Genomic DNA, 24,224 nt, shown 5'->3' with positions numbered 1-24,224 from the left:
ATGGACACAGGTAATGTCAAATGTCTGCTAGGTTAATTGAAAGAGAAGGAATTAAAATATCAAATGAGTCTCTCATTGCTAAATACAAATTATCTCTCTAAGCTTCTGAAGCACTCTCTTAAGGATATTAACCTAGAGACAAAAATCAGCTTTATGAATTTTTTTTAATCCCAGAAAACTCTATTGTTAACTCAACATAAAATTTCTCATCTCCCTACATTACCAAGCAATTAGATTATAAAAATCTTTTTGTTTATATGAATTTTAACTAATAGATAATAGATCTTAATTAAGAAGTACAAAAGATAATTCCATATCAATTTCTTAATTTGCAAAGTTTCTGTACCCAAGTTTTAGCAAACTGTAGAGTTATTTTAGAAGAAAAAGAAAACCTTTCATGTAGATACCCTTCCCTAGATTGGGAAACAAATCTAAGACACATGATACCAATGCCAAAAACAAAACACAATAAAGGGAAACAGACGTAAATATTGTTTTTTCATTACTAAACAGAGTATAAGTTCATACAAAAGAGAAGAAGAGAAACTAGAAGGAGTATCCTGTTGATGGATGGCTTCACAAGGGCATGAATCTGGGAAGCTTAAACTTTAAGAACAGGTAGATGTATATATATATACATATATATATCTGAGTGTGTGTGTGTTGTATGTAGTTACCCCCTTTTTAGTAACTATAAAGCTCTCATGAAAATAGAAGAGAAAATATCACATTGGACCCATCACTGCTCCAGAAAATAGTATTATGATAATAGATTATAAATCATAAATAGCTAAATATAAGCAAACAGAAAAGAGAAAGAGAAACACAACAAACTATGACAGAGCACTAAACCACGGAGTACTAACAATAATCAAAGCTCAGAAAAATGAAAAGGAGAAAAAAACCCTACAATGCTGGTAACCTCATCAAGGACAGCTCCATAAAGGAACAGAATTTGAGAAGCCTTGTTTTCACAGAAAAGTAGCTAAATATTATATGATAAGGTGGAGCAAAAAGAAAAGTGACAGAGTCCCAAGAGTGAAGTGAATGGTATGCATAAAAGTTATAAACAATTCTTACTTTATATGGACCTCTAATATTCCAAGTATTCCTCTACGTATTCTTAGAATATAGGAGAGTGGAATGACCAAGTCAACACTGACTGAAGTTAAATTTTCCATTTCTAAAATAAATTATATCTCTTTTGAAATATAAAATCAGGTTCAGCAAGCAGATATTAAGTGCCTGATTTACACAACATTCTATGTTGGAAGCTATGGCCAATATGAAGGAGAACAAGACACCAAACATGTCCCTAACTAAGTGGGCAAGTCAGACAGACATACACATTACTGTAATAAAAGGCATACTGAGGTAGGTTCAAAATGAGGCAGTACAATGGGATTTATAGAACAAACAAATAAAATAGGCTCCTACCACTAAGATTTTATAGATCACTGTCATTCCTTCAATCTTTTTATTATTCTTTTCCAATTTTCACATTATATCTGGGATAAAATGGGCATGATTAGAAAGGGTATTTTTTAAATTAAGACCATTAGACATTCTTAAGAAGTATAGACACCTCAGTGCTTTGAGACCCCGTGGCACACAGGTTACCAAAACCTCCAGAAAACTCGGGCATTTAGAAAAACCTGGCGCATTGAATCGTAACACAACTGTTCCTCAGAAGGAAGACAAAGGACAACTGTCAAACACAGTAAATGACACCCATCTATCCTTTTGTTTAAGCAGAACCCTTCAAACTAGTTACGACCTTCTCTTCCAGCACATTTGCTATCCCCAAAAAGAACCAAGTAGGAAAAAATCGCAGGTTATAAAAAACTATTTTTGCAGCACTGGTTCTTCTTACTTGTGTCCTTAGTCTTCACCTGCTCTCGGATCGGGAAGATGCTCAAACACAGTAACCGACAAGAATCCACTTAACTGGTAATTTAACCATGGTGGTAAAGAAGGATGCTGCAAGGGTAAGTACTGATAATTTTCAGCCTTTGAAAACAGACGCAGAGTTGGTTCTTTAAATTTTGAATTTTTCGGTTAATGAAAATTTTTCAGGCACTCTGATAGAATGAGCTTCTGATATGATTTCAATGAAAGTACAGTCAGTGATGCTGTTCTTATACCTTTGCAAAACATGTGGTAGGAAATAGGATAAGGAAAAGTATTCATCAAGCCCCATTTAAAAGTGCCAGGCCTATCTAATAGGCATTTCTAGACTTCCCTTCTAAACTGTATCAAATAACATTTACTCACTTGACCACAAGTTTAAATTAACTGAATGTCTTCATATAATGGCTGGATATTGTGATTCATATTACTTTTATTCAGAAATGTAATTGCAGCATCTTTTTTTATAGTATGGTTAAAAGTAAATTTTTTAAAGCAACTGTGTGATTCCCTCTTATTGCCTTATTCTAGCTCTGCAGTTTAATTAATTTCCCAAATAAGGGCATGGAACTAACAAAAAATAATACCATAGTAAAGAAGAGATGTTCCAAAAAGAAGAGCTTTCTTCTTTTCTTGTGGGATTTTTGGAGAAAAATTCATTATTTTTAGATTTACCACAACAGCATAACATAAAAACAGGAGCTTTGGAGTCAGAAAATCTTGTTTTCAAACCCCACTTTGTCACTCATTGCCTTTGAGATCTTGAACAAGTTGCTTAAACTTTTTCTGGACTTTTTATCTGTGAAACGAAAACAATTTTATCTACTTCCTTGAGTTGTTGCTAGAATTCAGTGAGCAATGTAAATAACACATTGCCCATTCCTTAGAGCAGCTCAGTAGATGGCAGCTACTCAGTAAATGGTAGACCCGTTTTTTAGACTGGAGAGTGTTCTTAATGACATATTGCATTTAACTGGTGAGAAATCATCATCATTTCTCAAATCCTTTCTAACTCTCACATTTCATGACTTCGTAAAATGGATTCTCAACACGTTGAAATATCTAACACTTGGTACTATACAGTATAGTAGGGGGCAGTTGTTACTTAAATAATACAAAATTCACTAAATCCTAAGATATTTATATTCAGTGCTGAAATGCAGTTTGTAGCACTATTTGAATAATGATGAATATTCTGAAAATTCAAAATGGTTCAATATTACTATTTCTCTTCTATACACTTAATCATTTTTAAAATTTTAAATTGACACAACAGGCCACAACCCCAGTCACTAGATGACACATTAACATCTTACTCCGGCACATTTGATGACACTACATTTGATTATCACCCTGACTTCACTTCTGTTGCTTCCTATACATCACATGCCACCACACAGCCCTCCACCTCTGAAGATGTCCCCTCAGCCACACCTACTGCTACCACAGGTTTTCCAGCTGCTCTTTCTACAACCACCTCTGCTTATACCATCACAGACACTCTTACCACCACACCTGCTACCCTAACCACTTCCACTCCTTCCAGCACCATTCAAGATGCCACCTCCACAGCTGTCACTCCAAATACAGTCACTGTCACTGCTGCCTCTGGTGTCATTAGTCAATTGGCTTCATCTGCCTCACTTGAAGTAGCAGCATCCACAAGTATCACCTCTGCTGCCACTAACATGCTTGTCATGACCAGGGAGACTTCCTCCCCTGCTGCTTCTGTCATCACACAAGCTGCCGCCAGCATGTCTTCTCCTTTTAGCATCACAGCTACAGCCACAGCTACAGCCATCCTCGCCATCACATCCACTGAAGCCACCAGCACCTCCCTTGCCACCACAACCGCTGCTGTTCTTCACACCTCCCCCAGGCTACTGCTGTCACTCCTCCAGCCACCATCCTGCTCCTTCCACTGCTGGTACCTCAACCCCTACTACCACGACCACTTTGTCAGATTCCTCCATGTCTTCCAGCACTTCACCACCTTCCATCACATCTCCTGCCCCCAGTTTACCAGTCTCTGCTGTGACCACCATTGAAATCACCGTGAATCCTATTTCCACTACTTCATCTGACTGCTCTTTACCCCACTACCATAGAAGACACCACAACTGACACTGTACCCAGGACACTGCTCACTACAGATGATACAACAACAGTGGCCCCAGCACATTTGACAACACCACTATTGACTACAACCCTGACACCACTCCTATTGCCTCAACCTCTTCAGCTCCTTCTACCACCTCAGAACTACTACCAATGGTCTCTCCAGCTCACCTGCTGCCACAACCATTTCTTCTCCCTCTTGCACTACACAGTCTGTCTCTACAAGTTCTGCCACTGCCACATCGGCTCCTGCAACCACTGCATGTCTAACCACAGCAGTAGCTGCTGAGGTCACTAAAAAATCAATTTCTTTCACCACACCTGGAGCACTTCCAGCTACATCTGCAAGTACGACATCTGTGGCCACCAACACCCCTGCTAGGACCCCTGGAGGTCCTACCACAGCTGCTTCCACACTGATTTCTACCACAACCACATCTGTCCCCTTCACCATCACAGCTTCCATCTCTACTTCCACTGTCACCTCCAACACCTCACCTCCTGCCACAGTCACTATTGCCCCATCATTAGTCATTCATTAATCATGGAGTAGATAAAGGTAACCTTCACAAGGTCACATATAATGCTAAAATAAATTAAATACATTACATAAGAGAAATTTTAATACAGAGTATATTATTCTTTGTCCTACAAATGTGTTTTTGAAAAGTTTTATGTAAGCTGATCATATTTAGTCAAATCACATTAAGAGCACTAAAAATGTTTGCTGTATGGTTATCTTTTAAATTATAATAAATACTTACAATAAGAAAAAATCACCTTTTGTTATATCTGCTGAGTAACTTTGAATTTTTATTCATGGCATTTGCTCAAACAATTATCAACGAGAGCATTTACCAAAGATAAATATTCATAAATTAATTTCTGAGGACTGTGACTGTTTACTTTTCACACAGCATATACAACAGCAGGAAGAACCAAAGAATTTACATCAAAGCCCATATAATTATTTAAGCATAATAAAGATCCACTTTAATGAACAGTGTGTATTAGCATTACCAAACAGAAGTAAAAGCCCACCACAGAGGAAAGAGCTAGAACAAAGAAAAATCTCTTCTTGACTTTCTCTAGCTAATAAAAATTTGACATGATTTCCTTCTTTCTGTTTGCTGTATGTAAAAGAATCTAAGAGCCCCTCAGTTTCACTTAAAGGATATATATGATAAATTGGGTGCAATGATTAGATCTAGCCACAAATCTGAAATAAGCAATAAGATCCACCTCCAATACTTTCTTTACATGCTTATAACTCCTCATTCTGGGCATATATTTGACTAGAATGTATGCCCACATACAATGTAACTCAAATGTAAGACACCAAAGTGGTTTTACCCCTTAGTAATTTAATCTGCTGCTTAAATATTTCACTTTTTCCTTCCTACCCACCATGCTGCTTGTGTGTTTTAGGGGAGATGGAACCTCCATTCAATGCCATGTTCTTTTGCCCAGCCTTGTACATTTTGACCTTTGAAATGTGACCCCCGATCACTGTCAGTTCAACAAAGGTATCCATACATGGTAATCAGTTTCTTTAATCCCCTAATGGTGGCAGCCTCATTTGCACGGTGACAGGGGAAAGCTTAAGTTAGGCCAGACGCAGGCATATTTAGAACGCTCACTCAGACTATCTCCAACAAATGCTTCATGATGAAAGCCTGAATGTTTTCTCCTAAAATCGGGGGGGGGGGGCCATGGAGATCTGCTTTCACCACCTTTATGTAAGACTGCACTGAGATTCTACATAGTGTGATAAGACAAAAACCAAAATGCAACTGGAAAGGTGAAAAAAAAATCATCTATGTAGAAATCCCAAGTAATCTGCAAAAAAAGAAAAGGCATTAGAATTAATAAGTGAGTTTAGCAAGCTTGCAGGATACAAGTAAATTGTATCTCTATATACTAGGAATGAACAACTGAAATTAAAAGTACTATTTACAATAACAGCCAAAATACTACATACTTAGGAATAAATTAAACAGAGTAATTTGCAAGAGCTTTATACAGCAAACTATAAAACATTGCTATGGGTAATTCAACAAGATCCAAATAAGCAGGTACAGATACTACGTTTAGGAACTGGATGGAAGACTCAGTGCAGTTAAGATTCAGTTCTCTCCAAAGTGGTCTACAGACTAAATGCAATCCCAATCAAAATCTCAGTATGACTTTTTTTTTAGAAATTGACAAGCTGAGTCTAAAATTTATATGGAAAGTCAAAGAAATTAGAACAGTCAAAACAATTTTGTAAAGGAAGAACAAAATTGGAGTACTTCCCAATTTAAGGTAATATAAAGCTATAGTAATCAACATGCTGTAGTATTGCTGTAAAAGACAGATATAAAGATCAATGGAACAGAACAGGCATTCCAGCAATAACCCACACATAAATTGTAAATTGATCTTTGTAACAGTACTTGCCCTTGGTACCCCCAACTCCTCAACCATCTCAGTAGGCTGGATATTTAAGATCTGGTGTTCTGCTGCTGCCTTCCTGTTGGCCTCCATTTCCAAACATCACCTATTCCCTTCTGGATTTTGCATTACTGCCTCTCAACGGTCTGTCAGGACACTCCCCACTGGAATGTAACCCTCTGTGCCAACTGCTTACCTGTTTTACACCTATTGTCTGTTGACAGTACCCTTTGAATGCCATCTTCTGCATGCTACACTTAGCTACTTCCAAGAAACTGCAGCTGGCTCCATCCCCAAGAAGCCTATCTCAGTGAATGTATCAGATCCAAATTCCCACACCTCATGACCTCTCCATCAAGCCACAGAAGTCAACCATGCCTAGACATGCCCTACGATACAATGGGACATGCCTCACCTCCCAATTATGTTCTCTGAAATTGAGTTCACTACACTGGTAATGCCCACGAAATGTATTTCAGTTACTATCATTTAGAAAGTTCTGCCTTTAAAACATTGGTGCCAGTTACATTCTCCAATGACACACAATTCTCTTACTCTTACTCCCTAGTCTTATGGATCCCATAAGATTTTGCACCTAATAAGAACAAAGAGGAGTTTCTCCGAAATGCATCTGTAACCTCAGTGGACCTGTCTCAAGTCAACCTGGGGAGAGATGTGGCTTTTTTCAGTTCCTGCCTGTGCAGTGGTTCAAAATTCACTTTATCAGGTATAAATTAAAGGGGCTTAGTTTTTTGGCAAGCTCTATAAAATATTGGTAATTTTATTTTTTCAACCTGAAAACAGTTTGTTATTCTTTTTCTGGTGCTATGGTTTTGCATATGTATCTCTGTGTCAACATCTTTAGACAGCTAGAAGTGTTTATGTACACCTGTGACAATACTATGAGTTAATTTCCATAAACTTGAGTGGGAAGACAAATTCTGAAATGGGTTCCAAACTGTATATGAATTTCCCCTATTGGGAGAAACATGGATGTCACAAAAATCTCTACCTGTATAACACTGTAAATCTGCCTCCTTAATGCCATAATTCTGGAATGCTTGCATCTAACAGTATCACAGATAATAACAGCTAATACTTCTTGGGTATTTACTTTGTGCCAGATACTGCTAAACATGTAGCACTTATTAACACATTTAATCTTCACAAAACCCCATGAGCTGGATCCCATAATCATGTACATACATTACTAATGAGGAAACTAAATCTCAGAAGAGTTGAATAATTTATATAAGGTCATACAACTAGTAATTCAGAGAATGGAGACCAGACAATTGAATATACAGCTCAATAGTATACCAATCACTGCAGAAATACAAATGTTTCCAGAAAATATTCCTGTTTTCATTTTTAAAGGACTTTTTTTAAATAGGCAAACCCAAACATTAAATAGTGAGATAGATTTTCTTTAAATTTTTTCTCTAATTAAAAAAAAAGATCAGCATACTTTTATTGTAATGAGCCAGATAGTAATTATTTCAGGATTTATGGCTATTTGTTGTTGTTTGTTTGTTTGTTTGTCTGTTTTACAATCCTTTAAAAATGTAAAAATCATTCTTCATTTGCTGGGTACAAAACCAAGCCAAGTTAGGCTTGCATGCTGTGGTTTCCCAAGCCCTGTTCTAGTAGTAAATTGCTTAAATTACAATACACATTTCATTCAACAACTTTCATAGACTCAATTAGACCTACTTTATTATTCATTCTCTTTACTTGGAGTACAAATTCCTTCCTGAGACACAGTAGAGTCCATCTTTCTACAACTGCAGGGAAACCATTTCAAAAATCATTGCAAGCTGACTTCACCTTTGCCAATATCTTTCCTTTTTTGATTATGCTCAGCTAATCAGAAAAAAGATTTCTCCACATTTACAGCTCTTCTTTTGCTTCCTTTCCTTATTTAGAACACACACAAAAAAGAAAAATGATAGATCTCTGGTTATTTCCACGCAACTTGCCAAGTGACTATCTATCTCTTTAATTAGATATCTGTTTTGTTTTCATTGGAAAGCAGTATTAATGTTTACCTAATCTGTCTCTTACAGCAGGCGGAATTTAAGAACAACTTTTTCTCAGCAATTGTTTAGACAAAGGATCAGATTTGTTTTAATATTTTAAAACACAGAAGTTAAATTACAAACATTTCAACGTATTTCATAACATTTCAGTTAAGTTTTTTATACTTTCCTGGAAAAACACTGACATTTAAAGAAAAAAAAAGTTTTCAAGCAAGTATTTTAGAAGACTATATCATATTTTAAAAAGCCTTTTCATTAAAGACATCAACTGATCTTCTTCTTGTGTTCAGAAAGTGAGACTCTATCTTTTACAAAAATTTACAGGATTCAGGAAAACTCCAGAGAGGTCACTGCCACCTCAGCTACTTCTCTTTGTATTACTTATATGCATTAAAATGATAAGGTATTGAATACAAATGCTGTTACTCCACTTGAAAACTCAACCTGAGCAATTCTTTTATGGGGAGACCTAACCATGGATAGATGCCAAGAATCACCTCCCCCATTTTTACTGTGAATGCCCACAGATCCGACTATCCCCTACAGAATGACATGTTTCTCTCCCTGTCCTTTACGCCCAAGACCTTTTTAGCTGGTGTCTTTTTCTCTTATTCCAGTACAAAATCCCATCTTCAAATTATATCTAAAACTTCAGAGGCAAACAAAAGTAATTGTTATTTCTCTCAATGAGGAAGAGCCTTACTCGATGGAATGATTTAGCTTGGGTTTTGCTGAACCAACCAGAAGGAAATAATCAAAATGAAATCTTGAAATCAAGAAAAGAAGAAAGAAAAAAAAAAAGATCTCCAGGCTAAAAGGGTTGGTTTTAGAAAACTAAAGCCAAAGGTACATAGCTGATACAAAAGGTATAGTCACGACAAAGATTGACAAGCCAACTTAAGTGGGAGAAATGGAAAATACCAAATGAAGCGTTTTACTGGAAGGTACAAACTATTTATCCTAACCTTCCCCTAATAAACAGACTTAGAGAAAGCAGTATTAAGAAGATTTCAATGTCACCATTATCCATTGTTAGTCCACTGGCCTTGTTCTGTTAAGCAAAATGAATGCCCCCTCAGATTTCCAGAGCACTCTGTTTAAGTCTAATAATTGTTCTAAATTATTGTTAATTATGAATTATATGAAAATATTTTGAAAATGAAAAGGATTTAGGCACATTTAAGACATGAGGAGTATAAACGTGTTTATTCAATATCTTTTAGTAACTTATGGTGAAAAAGAATATGAAAACGAATATATGTATGTTCATGTATGACTGAAGAATTATGCTGCACACCAGAAATTGACACAACGTTGTAAACTGACTATACTTCAATAAAAATATGTATTAAAAAACAACAACAACAAAATTAGGAGTGATCATATAGATAAAACAGGTAGTAGTAGTAAATCAAAAACTAAAGAAGCACGTAACATTCTTTTCTTTTTTCTTGCATATATAGGTGTAAATTGGATTATATAGTTCCTGCCAAGACTAGCCAAAGCTGAGACATCGCTCTCTACTACTTTTCAGGCCAGCCTTTCATTATGCCATTACCAAATTCTTTTGCTCCTAACTCCAGATTATTTCTCTAAATCTGGAAGTGGATTCCATAGTCTCTCCCATCCTGCAAAGACTTTCTCAAAACTCTAAAGAAACTCAACTGTCAATTTTAGTAAAAATAGAAGATACATTTCAAACAACAAAAACAAATCCTAAAATAATGTTGATACAATAAAAGCTTGTCTTAATCCACTGCTTAAAATAACAGATGTTCTACATATTCTAATTATGATTCACAAAGGATTTAGAAGGTATAAATAGCCTGAAAAGGCCATGGGGCTTAGGGTCAGGGAAAAAAGAAGGTTGGTAAAAAGCCTTCTACTGTGAATTCTACTTTAATGGACTTTTCAGCATCTGGCCCTGATTGAATCAGATAAGAAGCTCTTTTTCCCCTGTGACTATGAAGCATTTTGGTGTGGAAGTGAGCGTGTAGTGAGAAGCAGAAAACCAGCTGTAGTTTTTCTATTTCAGAAGAGCGAAACTCAAGGGGCAGAATAATATGAGGTTACCATGTTACATAGCACATCAAAGCACTCAGTGCTAATTTAAAATAGGACATAATGGAGACTTATAATCTATAGACTGGTAATTTACTGGAGTTATTTCCAAAATCTTATATAATTGACATATGCTGCTATTCATGAGCTCCTAAAATACCAAGTGGCTCCAACACTGCATGAACATTGAAAGACTAAACAATACTCATGATTTATTGAAAAATGAAACCTGAAAGACCCTGGATTAAATTATAACATGTTCATTTATTTTTATGCTTTTCCATTATTAAAGAAAATTGAATCTGTTACCTCAGGTATTAATCAAGACTGGAAATAATTAGACATTTCTTGAAGTTCTATTAACTTTTTCAGGTCATTAGAAATCATCAACGCAAGGTGATTTGACAGTTGTTCTGATGAAGTCATGGACTCAGAAAACTTGTTTCACATCAATAAAAATTCTACTCCACAGTGAATTTTGACAATAACAAACATAAGTACATATCACTGCTTCCTATCAAAAGAGAGGGAAAGAAATTGATATTATAATTCATATGCATTAACTCAGTGTTATGTCAAAAACTACACCTACTTCCCACTGATGGCAATTTGATAGCTGAAGGTATACAGTTTCAGAGTGCCATATCAGACTCTAAATTATCTAAAATTTTCTCACAATTTTGTAAGATATATGCCTTCTCTGTTTTGCAGATAGAAGTGAGTCTTAACGAAATTAGATAACTTGCAAAATGTTACATTGCTAGTAAGTAGAGAAGCTAGGAATCAAACCAAACAATGCAACTTCTGAACCTGCCCTGAGAGACCAAATGTGAAAAAGAACAAATTGACGGACTAGAAACAGAATTGCAGCTTCAAAATTGTATTCCAGTTTGAAGATTTCATACAGTAGAAATATCTAATTTTCAAAACTTTGATAAAAATCATTTTTAAATTTCTTTCTAAAAATAAATATTCATACAATGACTGGTCTACATCAATCAAGATATCAATATAATGGGAGAGAGGAGAATGAAAGAAACTAGAGACACAAGTATTTGTAATACATGGTTTTATTTGAGTCTTGGTTAGAAAAATTAAAAATACTTTTGGCAAAATTTGGGAATTTGAATGTGGACTGAGTTTTAGATTATATGTGTGATTTATTAATGTTGCTATATGTTGTTGTGTTGTGTTATAAAAGAAGGCTTTTTAGAGATAAATACTGAAATATTTATAGATTAGCTATCATGGTTTCTGTAATTTACCTTAAAATATTTCAGCAAAGCAACTGATTAAGCATCTCTAGCAAAATGTTAACCACTAAGAAATCTAGGGAGTGGATGTATAGTTGTGCATTATACTACTCTTCTCACTTTTCTGTGTGTTTGAACATTTTTCAAAATTTAAAAAAATCAATTTTTTTAAATTACTCATGTTAAAAAAAACTCAATGTTTCTCTTTCAGCTCTGAAGTAATTTCCTTTCACCAGTACAGCTGACCTTGAACAACATGGGTTTGAACTGCTTGCGTCCACTGACAGGGGGATTGTTTTTAATAAATACTACACTATAGTACTACGTGATATGTGGTTGGTTGAATCTGTGGACGCAGAACTGAAGGATACAGAGGGCCCACTGTAAAGTTATACGCAGATTTCCAACTGTGCAGTTTGGTGTCCCTAACCCGAGCTGTTCAAGGGTCAACTATATGTAGCATCGTGTTATTTTTTTAAATTCTCTACCCTTTGCTAAATTGTATTTCTTGATGGAGGAAAAATGGTGCTCTATCACATGAAATGTCAGAGGGCAATCCCTCTGCTTAATTTAAGAAGCCAACAGGAAAGGATGGAAGATTTGTTCCTCCTTGGAAGACCTGGGCCATGGTTGTTAAAGTAGCTTTAAGTGTCATCAATCATTATCACGCTTCTTATCAATCAGATCAACTGTTCATTCAGAACCTCTTATTGTCACCATGTTTATCAGGAAGAAACTGATGCACAAAGGACTACTGTCAACCTCAGCAAATTACATGTATCCTTTCTTCGTCTTTGAAATCAAATTCCTTGTCAGAAGTAACCTTATCCTAAATCCAATACATTTCCTATTTCCATAAAACTCAACTGGAGAGATATAAAACTGGAAAACTCTCTTGTGCTTTCTCTTTCTTTGCTTCCATACCACCCTAAAAGGATCAGCTGAAGGCAATCAATTGGATCCAACATCCTAAGAAGAAAGAGGCACACCAGGCCAGGTATATGGATATCTTAGACTGGGGGCTAATATATTCAAATGTCAGCTAAGCAGCTTTCAAGTTCTATACATAAATAATAGTAGCAGTTCTAATACAGTTATTTTCCTCTGTTCTTGTGAACTGCTAAACTACGTGATAACAGATTCAACCCATTTGTTACTAGAAGAAAATATGATCAATGGGGAATATTTCTTAATCTTGAAAATAAAAAGAAGAAAATCTGACAGGATTAGGAGCCTGATAAAATAGTAATAATTTCTTTCTCCAATTGGGTCAGATGGCTTTCTTCTTAGTAGACTAGCACTATAATAACCACCACTGAGCCTTTATCATGGACCAAACATTGTTCTCAGTATAATCTGTAATATATGTTATTCCAGCCACTCCTCAGGACTATCTTAAGATGTAAGATTGCAACTCACTCAAAGTCACACAGTAAATGGCAGAGTTGGGATTTAAATCAAGAATGATTGACTCTAATACCCTCTGGTTTGATAAACCACCAGGCTATATTGTGAAGCGTATCTGATCTGATAGCACACCACACTGACATGTGTACCCTAATATACTTGCCCTAATAACTACTCCATCTACATAAATATTTAACCATTATTTTGTTTTCTAAAGTCAAGCTGAGATGTATATACTGTATACATGATCAAAATAAGAAGAAAAAAAGAATAAAATGCCCTTCCCTTACTCTCCCCTCCTACAATCTGTAGCCAAAAATACAATTGTCTTTTGGCAGTTTTTTTTTAATATTGATTAAATCTGCACTGCATGTTAAGCATGATGATATAAAATGAATAAAATATAATTCCTATCATTTAAGGATTTAGAAAAGGGGGACCAAATGGTAAAATCTTCAGTAGAATGAAATTTGGGAAAGAGTCCATTTGATTCTTTGTCCTAAGTAACAGCCTTCTAACATAGAGACAAGGAATACCTTTCTTTGCTTAAAAAAAACATCATGGAACATTTACAAAATCATGTTCAGTAAACATCAGGTAGTTTGTATGATAGTCTACCAAGTAGGGAGGCTTCTAGAACCTGAATAGAAATAAGAAGAAAGTTATTTCCTTCTCTTATTGCTAAACTTCCTAAGATCCTGCCCTTCCTAGGCAATCTTTAATATCACTGGTGAATGCTCATGCTACAAACGAGTTACAAGAATAATTCTTGACCATCCTCCATTGCTTTCTCTCCAAAAGAATGTGTTTTAGCCTGAAGCAATTTTGCCGCACCATTATGAAGTGAAAATATATACATAATTTTCAGGAACCGTTAGTCTCTTTCAAACTATACTTTCTAACAAAAATAAATCATTTACCAAAAAAAATGCATCACTCTCCCACAGTATCATCATTAAATAGTGAGCCATTTTTCTGCTTTTCCCAGGAGCCAACAGAAAAAAATGAAAACTCTGCCACTGCTGTTGTGCATCTGTGCACTGAGTGCTTGCTTCTCAGTAAGTATCCACCCAAATAACTTTTATTCTTTCTTGTAGATCAGTAACATTTGGTGTATATAGCTAAGTGAGACTTCAAACGTACAACATACAATTCCTGTTTCCAAGAAGCTTGGCATCTTTTGTTTTGGCTGAAACATAGGACAACAAATACTTAAAATACAGGAAAATGATTTGGGTCATTTAACTGATATTTGTATAGCACCAACTTTATCATGGGTGTGATGCAATCAGGTGGAGATACACAAGAAAAATCATGTAGGGTCTCATTGGTATAGAATATGGATTCCATTATCAGTATACCAGAAGTCTTGGGATGATTCTCATGTCAACGGAGGAGTGACATGACTCTGGGTTCTAGGGAGAAAACAGATTGTGGGGGGACAAAAGTTGAGGTAAAGAGACCACTCAAGAAGCTATAGCAGTGGTCCAGATAAAAGATGGTGGTGACTTGCACTAAATGTCAGCAATTAAAGCAAAACATGAGGGTGGATTTAAGATCTATTCTGGTGATTAAGTCTACTATAACTTCTGCTGGGTTGAGTGTGTGGTAAAAGAAAGACATGAACAAAAGTGTTCTGTTTTAGATATCTTAAATTTGAAATGGCTATTGGACTTCTCCAAGGAGATGTCAAGAGGCAATTGATGTACATTGTTTGGGGTTCAGAAAGAAGTCCAGGGGTGAAGTCTATATTTAGAATGTATCTGAAGCCATAGGACCTTACAAGATCACCTAGAAAGAAAACACAGGAAGTCTGAATATAAATAGAGAAAATGAAGGAACCACAAAAAAGTACAGGAAAGTGTGGTTTCCAAAACCACCAGAAAAATGACAAAATGGATCCTACCTTTAAGGTATTTAGGGTCTACTGAGAAAGGAAGATTAAAATTAATGATTCAAAGTGATACATGGTGTAAAAAAATAACCATATTTGTCTCGAAGGCTATAAACTTCTATGTATTTGTTCACTTTTATTTTAACAAAACTGAAGGAAGAGTCGAGAAGTAGAATATAGATTTATTGAACAAAGCTAAATAGCCTCAGAATATTATGATTGTAGAGAGTAGATAGGATAGGAGAACTGATAAGGTGGATGGAATTTATTATTGGATACTCTCATATTCCCCACTTATCACATAATATCCCCCACATCACCAAAAAATATCATCTTAGGTGCTGGACCCTAATGCTTATTTCTATGATTGTGGCAGAAAGTGCACTCAAATGGGGCTCAGAGATATGGGCTTAATTCATCATCTGAACATCCAGATGAATGCTTAGCTACAGTCTACCTATAGGACTCCAATTATCCTATGTAAAAATAGTAATAACAGTATGTGCTTCACAAGGCTGTTGAAGAGTAAAAGAGAACACATGCATTTATTAATTGTAAAGCATAGTATAGATGTAAATATTATGACTGTAAGATTGTTATAATCTCTATTTACATACTAGTTGATAAGGATTTATGGTCTGAATATGCATGGTGATATTAACATTTTAATAAGTTAAATTTTAACAAGTTAAATTTTAACAAGAAACCCCTGGTTACCAAACACCTCTAGATTACAAGAAATGGCATTCCAAGCAACATAAATCATTGTGTAATGGTGGAATGGCTAAAGCTGTGTTGTTATTTGGGGGAAGCCCTTCCTGGTACTTCCTACAAATCCAGGCACCAAAGAATCAACTCTTCCACCTGTACAGGATAAACTGGAAACTCTCTACACCGCCCAATTCTCAAAACCCTTCTAGTGAGAGAGAGAATTTCCAAAGAACTTGAATATGAGGAGGTAGCACAGCAATACCTTGACCTGGTCCTTAGAAAGCACGAAATGTACCAGAGGGAGGCACCAACCCACAGTAAGAAAAGACCAGTCCTGGAGTCCTGGCAACAACCTACTCTGCTTTTGTGGAGTGATTTCAGGGAGCAGATAATCTGGCCTCTGTCTTTCAGATGCTCCCCCCAAAAGATTGAGGAGGTGTATTCCGGAGTCAGATGAGGAGCTCTGTTAAATATAACATTACTTAAATATGCTATTCTGTTCCTCTTTGGAGAAGGATTACTGGTTTCCAAATGGTCATAAAGATAGACTAGTAATCAAAAATTAAGACGTTCAGTGTGCTTTCTAATTTCAAAAAAGTGCCTATCTGACTTTGCACCCTTCTAGTTCTCTTCCTATTTCTCTGTTTCTTTCATGGCCCATTTTTCCCTCCTTCTCCAACTCCCCAAATTTGGCATTCCTCTAGTGATTTTAGGAATCTTCTGCTTCCTCTGAACCCTCCTTTCTTGCTCCAGGTGTCCTGTGCCTCTCTGCCCTCCCTGTCCCTGACTGCACTTCCTCTCTGCTCCTTTCCCTACTCCAGCCCACTCTCCTCTCCCCCTTCCTTGACTCCAGTCCACTCTCCCATCCACCTGTCCCTGTGACCAGTCAGTTCTCCCCTGGCTGCTCACCTCTTCTCCCTCTCCTCTCCCCTCAAAGTGTGATTTGTGTATGGAGAGACATTCTTCTAAAAGTTACTTAATCTCTCTGGGACTCAGTTTTCTCATCTTTATAATGAGAAAAATAAGAGTACTCACCTTATGGTGTTATTAGGGAATTGATAAATTCATATTGTAAACCACTTAGAATAGGGCCAGACACAAAGTGCTATATAAGGATTTTTTTTGAAAAATAAATAATGGATATGAACAGGCAAATGAGAATATCTTTAAACTGCTTTTCTTGGTTTATCTATATTTACTATATGTACTTCCGTACTTCAATCATCTGAGCTCAAACCTTTAGAGGTATTTTCAACTCCTCCCCTTCTCAAGCTCCCCTAAACCCAGTCCCAGTCAACAAGTTCATCTTTAATAGATGGCTATTAAAGCCATCTATAACTGCTAATCATAATAATCAGTCAATATATTTTAAGTAAACTAGTCAAACTGGTCATCTGCTGCAGGTTCTATGCTAAGCTAACATTAAAATCTAATAGGATTTAATTAACTTGCCTTCATGTGAAAATGTCATAGACATTATTTTTGTCAAATAAATTAAAATAGCTGGAACTTTTTAACATCCTATTAACACTTTTTAAACACTTTTTAATGTTACGATTTTACACAATGAGAAATTAGTTTCTTTATTATCAATTCCATGTGTTTGTTGATTCAATAAATATCTAATGGGTGCCAAGGCATTGTTCTAGGTAATGGCATACAAAAATTAACAAAACAAAATCCCTGTCCTCATGAAGCTGATTATCTGATTAAGGGAATGAATAACATAATTATTTCAAAGCATAGAAGTCATAGAATTAGACATTGGATCTGGAATTTAATTTAATCTGAATCACTCCATAAATTAGTAAACTAAGATGCAGCAAAATTACGTGATTTGCCCCAAAACACTCAATTATTTAATGGCAGACACTGGACAGACCCAAACCTCCACTGACAGTAGGATGCTGTGTGTTTCAAACATGTTCCTCTAATATCTGGGAGTTCTTCACAGCATCCTCAGAGACCATGTGGAAAGGAGGAGACTGAGCTGGTGGAATATGGGGCCCTCAATCCTGCTTCAAGCAGAGCAGTATTGTAATTATCTGGATTGCATATTTAATCTCCAGGGAAAGAGCTGCTTGAACAATGTAATCTGCTTATTTTATGTTAGAAAACCACTGCCCTCTAATGAAGAGGATCTTCTGAGAGATTCCATTGAGTGGAGGTGCATCCTGGGATCAGTTATAGATTCCGGAATTCTGTGGCCTTTTGAGAAATATCTATGCAAAAACATCAAAGTTATGTGGATCAGAAGCCATTATTTTAACTTATAGATGTTCTCAGAATTGAAATTCCTTGGATAATTTTTTAAAACAATTAATACTTTTCAAGGTTATTTTTGAGGCTGGGTATATTAGTCTCTGAGGAATTATCTTAGCTGAACAACTCTGCTAGTTTCTCACAAGCAGTCAGTCACTTTACCTGCACTAAACTCTATCTCTGAAGACAGTTGTACAATATGGGACTAGAGTGATTTATCTATTTGGTGGTCTAAAAAGGATTTGTGTGGAAATTGTCAGGAGGAAAATATGTAACATAATTTGGTTGGAACTCTTGGCTGTGACCCCTTTATCCTTAAGATAATATTTATTTTCTCCAATTTAAATTAATACCATTGATAGTATAAAATTCTAGTATGAGATGGAATAGGAAGGAAAAGAGGAATATAGATAAATTGCAGAATGTTTAGAGATAAGAAATTGAAACAGTGATGGTATTCTAACTTAAATAATGTAAGTAATGGCTAAAGGAACTAAGAATGTTAACCTTGAAGAATATAAGATTCAGATGGCATGGTAGGTATTTTCCAATTTTGAAGGGCTCCAGGATCTATGTACTGCCAAAGAATAGAATTAAGACCAAAAATGAAAATCTGAAGAAATAAATCTCTCTTCAGTTACGAATGGAAATCCCAAGAAACAAACTTCTATTCAGTATCAAGAAGAACTCGACCAGGCTACCCTGGGAGATGTGGTAGTGAGTTCTCAATCAGAAGACATTGTCAAGCATAGGCTGGAAAGTCATTCATAAAGTATATTGGGAAAAGATTAAGTACCAGATGTACAGTTGGACTAGATCAGTGTTCTTTGCAGATGTGAACACCTTTAAAAATTCATAAAGGGGCCTCCATCCAGAGAAAACACATAAACATGCAAAATTTTCTACAATATCATAGGATTCATGAACCCCTTGAGTTTCTGTAATCCTAATTTTTTAATAATAAAGTTAAAGGGTAATAGTCAGAGTCCTTTCTCCAATGTAAAAAAGCTAAAAACTAGGCTTTTTCTGATATGGAAGATATGAAGCTGAGATGTGCTTTGGTTTGTTAAGTTGATTGTCTGGGTTTTTGTTGTTTGTTTTGTTTTATTTTTCTAAGGATGATGGATATGAGGGGTGTGATTCAGAAAGGACTCCTTAGATCTCAGTTGAATGCCTTTGACAAAGCTTTCACTAAAACAGTGCAGCAAGCAGGTAGACTTTTTACTCAAGCCTCAGGCAGTAACTTGACCATTTTCTACCAGAAGAAAAAGTGAGAAACTGCAAGCACAAAAGGGCAGACCTAGCTGATCTTCCAGGCTTGAGCCCACAGGAGTACATTCATCCTAGCTAACCAGGAGATTAACTATTTGATAAAATGAAACTCTAATAGCAAGTCATTATTCAGATTTGGTGAAATTGGAAGGATAACCACTCAATCCACTAAAATCTTGTTTCCAATCCCAAAATTCCACAAATACTGCTCATTTCACACTCAGCAATAATCCCATAGTTAATAAATAAATGGATGTTTTCAGCTCCTGTACTTTTTCTTTTCTACAGCTCAGTGAAGGTCAAAAACAGCAACGAGAAATACTTCACAAAAAGAATAATCTCCGTCTGTATATAGTAGACCATGGATTGCCATTTTATCCCAAATTACCACCTTACTGGAATCCATTCATTCAAAAGCAGTCCCCTTTTAGTCAATCCAGACGCCGAAAGATTCGAAAGCCAAGAGGGAGAAACCCCACAAGGCCAAAACCTTCCTTGCCACCCAACTCTCCCATTAAAAACAACACTGTGGTCAACAATAATACCTCAGAGGCTACTACCCAAATCCCACCTGTGACTCCCCTACCTACCAAAATTAGTCCCCCTTCAAGTGTGACCTCTCCTGCTCAGAAGACTCCCACCACATTTGCAAGAGACGATAACAGCCCTACAGGCTCTTCTGCAGCTGTAGCAACACCACATTCCCCAGCTTCACCAGAAGACACAGCTGTCCCACCTACAGCTTCCCCAACTACACCAATCGCCCCAGTTCCAGAGGAGACCACAGCTGCCCCAAACACCACACCTACTCCTTCCCCAACCACAGTCACACCTGAAATTCCCAAAACTACAGCTGCACCCACAACCCAAACTACTGCTCTAGATCCTAATAAAATTACTACTGCTGAAGATACAACTTCATCTGCTGTTAAAAAAACATTTTCTGAATTCTTCTTAACTCTTAGTAAGCTGTGGGAGCAAATTTTTAATATTGCAACAAAGAACTAGTACATCATACATTGTGAAGTGTTCTGTCATTAGATATGATTTATGAGTACAGAGCTATCACTTTACTTTTGCCACCAATCTCAAAGTGAAGTCATAATATTACTCGAATTTAAAGCACTATCACTAATCTTGGAATCTAACTATTCACCTCACATGACCTATTAACAAGAAAAATCACCTCTATCCCACAGATCAGGTGCCTGACCATGATTTAAGATCACTTTATGGAACCTACAGAGATAGATCACTGAGGGAAGAGAAAGCCATTAGATAAAGAAAGAAAACTGGATCAGCAACCATTTATTTTCCCTAAATGTTGGAAACTCTAAGGTGACTACATTTTACCCCTAGTACACCTGAATTACCTAATCCCACAAATATAAAGGGTTAAAATTAGGTTTCTTCAAATGAACAAAAACATCTATCAATAGACTGACCTTTCTGTATTACTGCATTACTGATTAGTAACAAAGATCTTTAAATCATCTCAAAACTTTAAATGAAATTGCATGCCACAAAATGTGAGCCAAGAAAGGGGAAAGTTGGTATCAAGTGAAGATTTGAAGTGACTGAAAATGAAATCTGGCAGCCAAGCACAAACCAGGACTCTGGACACTACTTTTTTGAGAGCATGTAACTGTTTAGAGCTCTTAATAGACATTTATTGTATTATAATCTAAGTTAAGATCTGATGTGCTTGATTCTAGCTTTTGTAAACCACAGAAGACTTTTTGTATGTTCACATGGTGCTCATAATATTTTACTATTAATTCAATTAATTCAACTTACTATTAATTTAATTCACAATGTGGAATATATCAAGAGTGAATATTTTCTAAAACTTTTATCTATACATTTCAATGTGTTTTAAAGCAAACCATCCCAAACTACTGCCCTGTTGTCTTGTTTACAAAGTTGTCTCTGAAAATAAACCCTGATTCTACTCATAGAAGAATAAAAACTATCGACTTAATATAAAAAGATGGTGTTAATTTGGGATGTGGAGGTATTTTTATTTTCTGTCACTACTACTAAGAATTCTGATGATTGTACTTAGATCTTTTGCCAATAATAAATATTGCACATGGAAGTCTATTTTTATTGTGTGTATTTGGAAGCCTTTTGTCTCTCTTAGGTTCTGAGAATGGATGAAAAGAGGCCCAAATGAAGTTTTGCATTCTCGTCAACTCTGCCACTAATTAGCCAGTGACCTGAGTAGGGCACTCTATATCTCTGAAATTCAGTTTTTTTCATCAGTCAAATGAAGTAGTTAATTTACTTAGATTAACTTAATCTTTACTTAATCTTACTTATTAATATACGTTTTCAATTCAGATTTGGTGTTCGTCCCATGCATGTCAGACTGATAATTAAAGACTGCCATCCCTCTCACTTAACTCTGTTCCTTCCAGTCTCATTTTGGAGTAGCTCAGTACTTTTCTGAATTATTTTAAAAGAATAGTAACTAGTCTTTTCCCTGGGAATATTCGCCAGTTTTAGAGTGGCCAAAACATGTCATCTTGAGGCTGAAAACTTCACCATTATCAACACACACTTCATTATGTGAATTGGAATTCTAGGTCAAAATCTTGAATGAGATGAATGGTTTGGGGTAGAATGTAATGGAGTGGAACAGAACAAAACAGAGAATCACATTATCCCCAGGAAGAACCATATGTGTTACAACACTACACCCAGTTGCCCTGAGCAGTGTGAGAGACAAAGAAGGTTAACATTATACAATTTCTTTATACTGACATAACTTATGCTTAGTTAGGAAGCAAAACAAGGGAGAATTCTAACCCTCGTTGACATAAATGTCTAGAAATTTCACTGTATTTTTTGTAAAGGAGAACGTGCAAATCAACATTTCTAAAGTTCATGGCAATCGTAATATTTTAATTGAATCTTTATAAGTTATCCTTAAAATAGCCCATTTTATTACTAAAAGAAAAGAATGAAGAAGTGAAAAATATAGAGGCACGGTTCAGGCTCAACCCCTGGATCTAGAAGTATAATAGTGATAACTCTGATAAAATTTTTGACTGTAATCAACAAACCTCAACTAAAATATGAGCCCTCTTCAGGGAAGGAATTAAAATATGCAAAACCCAATGAAAATGACAGACTATAATGCATTATTCATAATGATATTCCATAACAGGATTTCCTTTACTTTTTAAGGCTGGCTGATATTGCATTTTGTATATATCATATATATATATGTGTGTGTGTGTGTGTGTGTGTGTATATATATATATGTATCTCACATTTTATTGATTCATTCATCTGTTGATGGACACTTAGGTAAGTTTCCTTGCCTTAGATAGCTAGTGTGAATAATGCTGCAGTGAACACGGGACTATAGAAATCTCTTTGAGGTAATGGTTTTGTTGCCCTTGGATACATACCTGGAAGTAGGATTGCTGGATCATATAATAGTTCTATTTTTAATTTCTTCCTGGAGGTGCAGGAATGATTCAACATCCACAAACCAATCAATATGACACACCACATTAACAAAATGAAAGAAAAAATCATCTTAACAGATGCAGAAAAAGCATTTGACAAAATTCAACAGCTATTCATTTCAAAAACTCTCAACAAACTGGTATAGAGGGACTGTATCTCAATGTAATAGAGGCCACATATGATACAAGCCTATAGCTACACTCAATAGTGAAACACTGAATGCTTAGATGGAAACTAATCTTTAAAATTTATATAAAAGAAAATAATTTTAATTAAAAAATAAAATTAAAAAACTTAAAGGCTGAAAAAGGTTAAAACCAAAAAGATAAATAAATAAATGAATGAAAGCTTTTCCTTTAAGATCAGGAGCAAGACAAGGACGCCCATTCTCACTACTGTTATTCAACAGGGTAATGAAAGTTATAGCAAGAGCAATTAGGAAAGAAAAAGAAATAAGAAGCAACCAAATCAAAAAATAAGAAGTAAAATTTTCTAAATTTGCTGATGACATGATATTATATACAGAAAATCCTAAAGACTCTACCAAAAATTATTTGTACTAATAAACAAATTCAGTAAAGCTGCAGGATACAAAATGAATATACCAAAAACCAGTTGTATTTCTATATACTAACAATGAACTACCAGCAGCAATATTTTTAATTCAATTCAGAATTGTATCCAAAAGAATAAAATATGTAAGAATAAATTTAACCAAGGAGGTGAAAGATCTGGAATCTGAAATGTATAAGACATTGATAAAAAGAATTAAAGAAGATACAAATAAATGGAAAGATATTCTGTTCTCATTGATTGGAAAATTAATATTGTTAAAATATCCACTGTACTCAAAGCAATCTATAGATTCAATATAATCTGTCAAAATTTCAATGATATTTTAAAAAATAGAACAAACAGTCCTAAAATTTGTATGGAACCTCAAAAGATTCCAAATAATCAAGGCAATCTTGAGAAAAAGAGTAAAACTGGGGACATCATACTTCCTAATTTCAAACTATATTACAAAGTTATAGTAATAAACACAGCATGGTAGTGGCACAAAAAAAGACACATTATCAGTGGGACAGAATACAGAGCTCAAATTAATCCATACATATACGGTCAACTAATTTAGAACAAAGGAGTCAAGAATACACAATGGAAAAAAATAGTCCTTTAATAAATGGAGTTGGGTAAACTGGATATTGTTTTGCATGTGGCAAAAGAATGAAAATGGACCACTATCTTACACCATACACAAAAATCAGCTGAAAATGGATTAAAAATTTGAATGTAAGACTTGAAACTATAAAACTCTTAGATGAAAACATAAAAGGTAAGCCTCTTGATATCAGTCTGGATGATAATATTTTGGATTTGGCACCA

At 35.5% G+C, this 24,224-nt stretch overlaps 1 protein-coding gene across 1 annotated transcript; it reads left to right on the top strand.

Moving 5' to 3' along the window:
• Positions 1-12,696: 12,696 nt before the first annotated feature.
• On the top strand, positions 12,697-21,456 carry MUC7 (mucin 7, secreted). Its single transcript, XM_006188709.2, has 3 exons — positions 12,697-12,809; positions 14,208-14,277; positions 19,647-21,456. The coding sequence occupies exons 2-3, from the start codon at positions 14,224-14,226 to the stop codon at positions 20,364-20,366; spliced, it is 774 nt and encodes a 257-aa protein (XP_006188771.1). The 5' UTR covers positions 12,697-12,809; positions 14,208-14,223; the 3' UTR covers positions 20,367-21,456.
• The last annotated feature ends 2,768 nt before the right edge of the window (positions 21,457-24,224 follow it).

This window comes from Camelus ferus, chromosome 2, assembly GCF_009834535.1.
Source record: "Camelus ferus isolate YT-003-E chromosome 2, BCGSAC_Cfer_1.0, whole genome shotgun sequence".
NCBI lineage: Eukaryota > Metazoa > Chordata > Mammalia > Artiodactyla > Camelidae > Camelus > Camelus ferus.
Note: the sequence above shows the minus strand (reverse complement) of the source record. Positions and strands in the feature narration are given on the sequence as shown.

Bases quoted from the DNA above. Each gene is read 5' to 3' on its own strand.
- MUC7 (XM_006188709.2), top strand. From the start codon at position 14,224: ATGAAAACTCTGCCACTGCTGTTGTGCATCTGTGCACTGAGTGCTTGC. The intron at 14,278-19,646 runs GTAAGTATCCAC...TCTTTTCTACAG, and splicing joins CACTGAGTGCTTGCTTCTCA to CTCAGTGAAGGTCAAAAACA.